General features: G+C 36.2%; 1 protein-coding gene across 1 annotated transcript in view; it reads left to right on the top strand.

Moving 5' to 3' along the window:
• The window catches only part of COL24A1 (collagen type XXIV alpha 1 chain), a 411,206-nt gene that overhangs the window by 134,046 nt on the left and 272,382 nt on the right, over positions 1–4,778 (top strand). The window contains exons 11-12 of the mRNA XM_045292047.1: positions 937–990; positions 2,801–2,845. Of these exons, the coding sequence (XP_045147982.1) occupies positions 937–990; positions 2,801–2,845 (99 nt within the window). The remainder of the gene's footprint in view (positions 1–936; positions 991–2,800; positions 2,846–4,778) is intronic.

Below are 4,778 nucleotides of genomic sequence, written 5' to 3' on the forward strand. Positions count from 1 at the left end.
CTTACGCAATGTCCAACTTTCCATGCATAGGAGATGATTGAAAATCCCAAGGCTTGCGTCAGACATGTTAATCCCCAGGGTAACATCCTTGTTTTCCAACCTTTTAAAGAAGTCTTCTACAGCAGATATTCCCAATACAGTGCATCAGTTGGTCTCTTGATTGCTGCTTCCATGAACATTAATTGTGGATCTGAGCAAAAAAAATCCTTTGCAACTTCAATTTTTCCTCTATCACTGGAATATTCAATGTAGTAGACTAGCGAAAAGCGTTGTCTCTGAGATCAAATGGATGTTGCACATTGGTCCAGATGTGAGGATTTTTGTTTTCTTTACATTGAGTGATAATCCGTACTCAAGACTAATTATTGCTCTTTATCAGCAAGTGCTTTAAGTCTTCACTTTCAGCCAGCAAAATCGTGTCTTCTACATGATGCGGGCTGTTAATCAGCCGTCCCCGACACTGCTGACCTGCTCTTCATGCAGTCCAGCTTCTCGGATTGCTTGATAAGTTTACTGATTGAGTAAGTATGATGAGAGGATACACCCTTGAGGCACACCTTTAATAAGTGCATAACAACATTAGTCATTTTTGATGTGGATGTACAAACAGCATGGGCTAATGGAGATATCAATAGATTAGTCAGCCAGAGATATTGGTTACATTTCCTCTTATTCAATTATTCTTTATACAGTAATGAAAAGCATTCATCTTCTCCAACTCACTCTTCTATGTATATTATGTGGCATGTAAAAGATTTATAACAAAATACAGGAATAATGTGCATGACAAAATCAAAAAGTTTATGCAAAAATATTTTGTATTAAAGCTTCAGGGTGAGGACATGAATATTTTCTATTACTCAATTCCTTTTCAGATGTCAGTGTATTCTTTATAACTGTCCGCATTGAATGTGTTCTTCCTGTTTTCTGTGCCAGGGTTTCCCCGGTGACTTCGGAGACAGAGGTCCTGCTGGTCCTGATGGCAGTCCTGTGAGTACAGTTTGATGGTCCTATTTGCACAAAACATCACCCGGACTCCCTCCAACTGTGCTTGTCCTCCTCCTCATGTTCTGTGAACACACACTGCTAGACCGCTGTGAACCACTGTGCAAACTCAATCTGTTATTTTTCAATATTAACAGTAAGCCAAATATTTATTGTCAGGATTCTATTGTGAGAGACAAGCATAGAATGAGTTATGTTCATGACATTAAACGCGGCTACTTCAGTAAGATATTAGAATTATATGATCACAATACTGTCTTGTATGTTTTGAGGACAGTAAGTAAGCATTCCATGTACAGGAAAATAATAACAAGCCTCCTGTGAAAATGGAATACTTGGTGATTGCTCTTGCGGACTGAGACTTGTCACTGTGCTTTCTACATTTTCAGTATTTTACAAAGAAGGTTTGGGGATTGTTCAGGTCTCACCGTTCAGGTTAGGGAAAGAGTTGCCATCCTAAGAAGCACTCAATTATGTTTTCACATACTGTTGCTGAATCACTATGATTTGATACCATGTAGGCAGTGTTGCCCCTTCCCCCTCATCGTCCCTCGTAGCACATCTAGTCCCTTCCCACTCACCTCCGTGCCACATTCACATTCTTTTTGTAAGATCTTAAGCTGAACTATATCCAATATAAATATATAAATATAAATATATATTGGATATAGTTCAATATGTTTATATTCAACACATCCATATAGACTAAATTAGACACAGTTCCATTTTCAGACATATGGAAATCACTCTGATTCATGTTTTTGATAAGCACTGATTGCTTTATTCCCTGTCTGAGTTCCATTAGCTCCTTCAGTGACATTAGACAAGGTTTGGTTTAGACAAGTGACAGCAGACAAGGGAGAGCAGATTTCCAAAGAAGCTGTTTGCAATGCACCTGATATGGAATGTTGACTATGATTTTCGTGCCTGGGATTCTGAGGGGGTTGCTATTGTAAGCATCATAAAGTAAGTATTATTTAGTTTTCTAGTTAATGCCATTCATGGACTTACCTAGTGTGAGGCTGTGTAATTTAATGTTTTTGTCAGTTAAATATACATGAAATCTGGCCAGATTGGACGTGTACAATATTAAACCTTCTCTTTTTATATATGTTTTTCATTTAATACATAATATAATATTTCCTGAAGAAGCTTTTGGAGTAGAACATGAATTATCTTAAAGACTATTTATAATGAAAATAAGTTCAACAGACCTATTGAAAATTAATATTGATAACTAAAATTCTTATACTTGCTTAAATAATTTCAACAATATGGATAATTACTTATGTTGATATAATACTTTGTAAAACATTTAAACCTCTTATACATATACTATAATTTCATTGTGAACTTTATCACCAATGTTTAGAAAATGTAAATAGTGTACTTCAAAAGAATTGGCAGTTTGAATTTTTATCAGTTTGAAAATATTCTAACTCTGTATGCTGGCCACATATCTTCACCTGTAATATTTATAGGCTAGTTAAGTCTAGGATATTGATTATTAACGACACTTTTCCCATTTGTTTGGTATATAGGAAGTTTAGAGAAATGTATATCTTTGGCTCGGTGGCAGACCTAGCATCCAGAAGCATGGAGCCAAGGACATTGAATAACACAAACTGCTTCCACAGATTTCCACTTCTGAACTTAGATGTCATTGAAAATAAAATGTGATATAATCTATATGAGGACATTTTATCTTCTTCTTCAGAAAATATTCTCAGTGGTTGGGACTCCCTGAAGTGTTTCAGAGTCATATTTAACCAACGTACACATTTCTTTTACACAGGGACTTGTAGGTAGCATCGGCCCTCCGGGCTTTCCTGGACTTAGAGTGAGTATTCCTAAATATAATTATCCTTATGACATATTTGATTGTGCCATGTTTATTTATGTGTATAAAATTTTAGAAGAGGACTTTTTAGTGCCATTGTTGGGTACCAACCTTGCTCAAATGTATTTTCAACTAGATACACAATATTATGGGCTAAGAAATTAATAATATTTACAAAAGCCAACTATAGCAATATATTTATTTAGAATTGTATGTACATGTATAATTTATGCCTTTTTCATTAGAAGTATCTTAGTCAAGATACATATTCCTCAAAAGTACTTGAGATTAAAGAGCAGCATTAGCCCAGGACAAAACGCAGGAGGATTAGGAAAGAAGTATGAGTTGAAAGAGAAAACGGGGAGGACGTGAGATAAGTGACGTCATATTGTGGATGTTGCCATCACTGACATGACACAAAGTGTGTATGAATTGTTGAATAGAAACTGTTCTGCAAACCTTTCAGCAAATTCACAATAGGAATATTTAAAAAAAATCAGTATATGACATAAGGAGAAAAGATTTAAAATCATAAAAGTATGTGACTTTTTCTTACAGATAGCTCTAAAAATAATCATATAGTGCTTCCAGATTTTGGCTATGAAGTCAGACTGCATAGATCATTAGGATATCTATCCTGAATAAACGTAGGAGCTAGATGTCACAATGTTATTAAATATTTTAATATCAAATTTATTATATGGAAAGAAAAAAATGACTGTGCTATCTGTCCACGAACTCAATTTTTAAACAGTGAAGTCACTTCTCAGTTTCCTTGGAGTTTCTGATACAGGCAATACACAGCTTGTTATTATGGAGGCTATCATAAAGTATTCAAGCTATGTAGCTTTCCAATGATCAGTTTAGAATTTTTCACTGGAATGAGCAGACTGCTACTTGTGCTATAGCTTCCTAAATATTTATTTCTCTCAGCCAAGCTTATAGTTCATTATTGGGGTATGGATTATAAATAGTTCAGTCTTTGTATAAATCTAGAGTCATATGTGTTAGTACTCAGCTGAGCTAAAGAGAAAATTGACATACTTTTATGAAATTTAATGTGAATAGAATCTTAATACCAAAATACTTATATTCATATGAAAGTGGGGCATGACTACAGGCAGAAAAAATTTTTCCTTAAAAATATATTGAGAACATCCGTGCTTTTAAGTGCTGCATAGTACTCCATTGTGAGTATGTGCCAGAGTTTACTAATCCATTCATTTATTGATGGAAACTTAGGCTGTTTCCAAGTCTTTGCGATTGTGAATTGTGCCGCAATAAACATTGGGGCGCAGATGACTGGTCCTGTTTTATTTGTTGATTCCACCGGATATATGCCCAGTAGAGGGATGGCTGGGTCATAAGGTAGATTAATTCCATTTTCTTTAGGTATCTCCAGATTGCTTTCCACAGTGGCTGTACAAATCTACACGAACACCAGCAGTGGAGGAGGGTTCCTACTTCACCACAGCCCCTCCAACACTTGTTGTTCTCTGATTTACTGATTTGGGCTAGCCTCAGGGGTGTTAGGTGGTATTTCATGGTTATTTTGATTTGCATTTATCTTATGGCTAATGACCTGGAACACTTTCTCATATGCTTATTGGCCATCAGGATCTCCTCCCTAGTGAAGGCTCTTTTCAGTTCTTTTTCCCACTTCCTTAGGGGGTTAACTGTTTTCCTCTTTTTGTAGGTCATGATGGTGTTGTATATTTTAGTAGTGAGCCCTTTGTCTGATGTGACATTACTAAAAATCCTCTCCCAGTCTGTGAGTTGTCTTGTCACCCTCTTGATCAAGTCTTTCTAGGTGCACAGGTGCTTTATTCTTATTAAATCCCACTTGTCGGTTACCAGTTCATCTGTGTGTACCCTTCCCTATTGCAGTGAGCCTATGAGTTCCCTGGGCCCGTGCTCTGAGGTTAGTCCCAAT

The sequence above is a fragment of the Echinops telfairi genome, unplaced genomic scaffold (genome assembly GCF_000313985.2).
Source record: "Echinops telfairi isolate 266 unplaced genomic scaffold, ASM31398v2 ScPeMD7_443;HRSCAF=831, whole genome shotgun sequence".
NCBI lineage: Eukaryota > Metazoa > Chordata > Mammalia > Afrosoricida > Tenrecidae > Echinops > Echinops telfairi.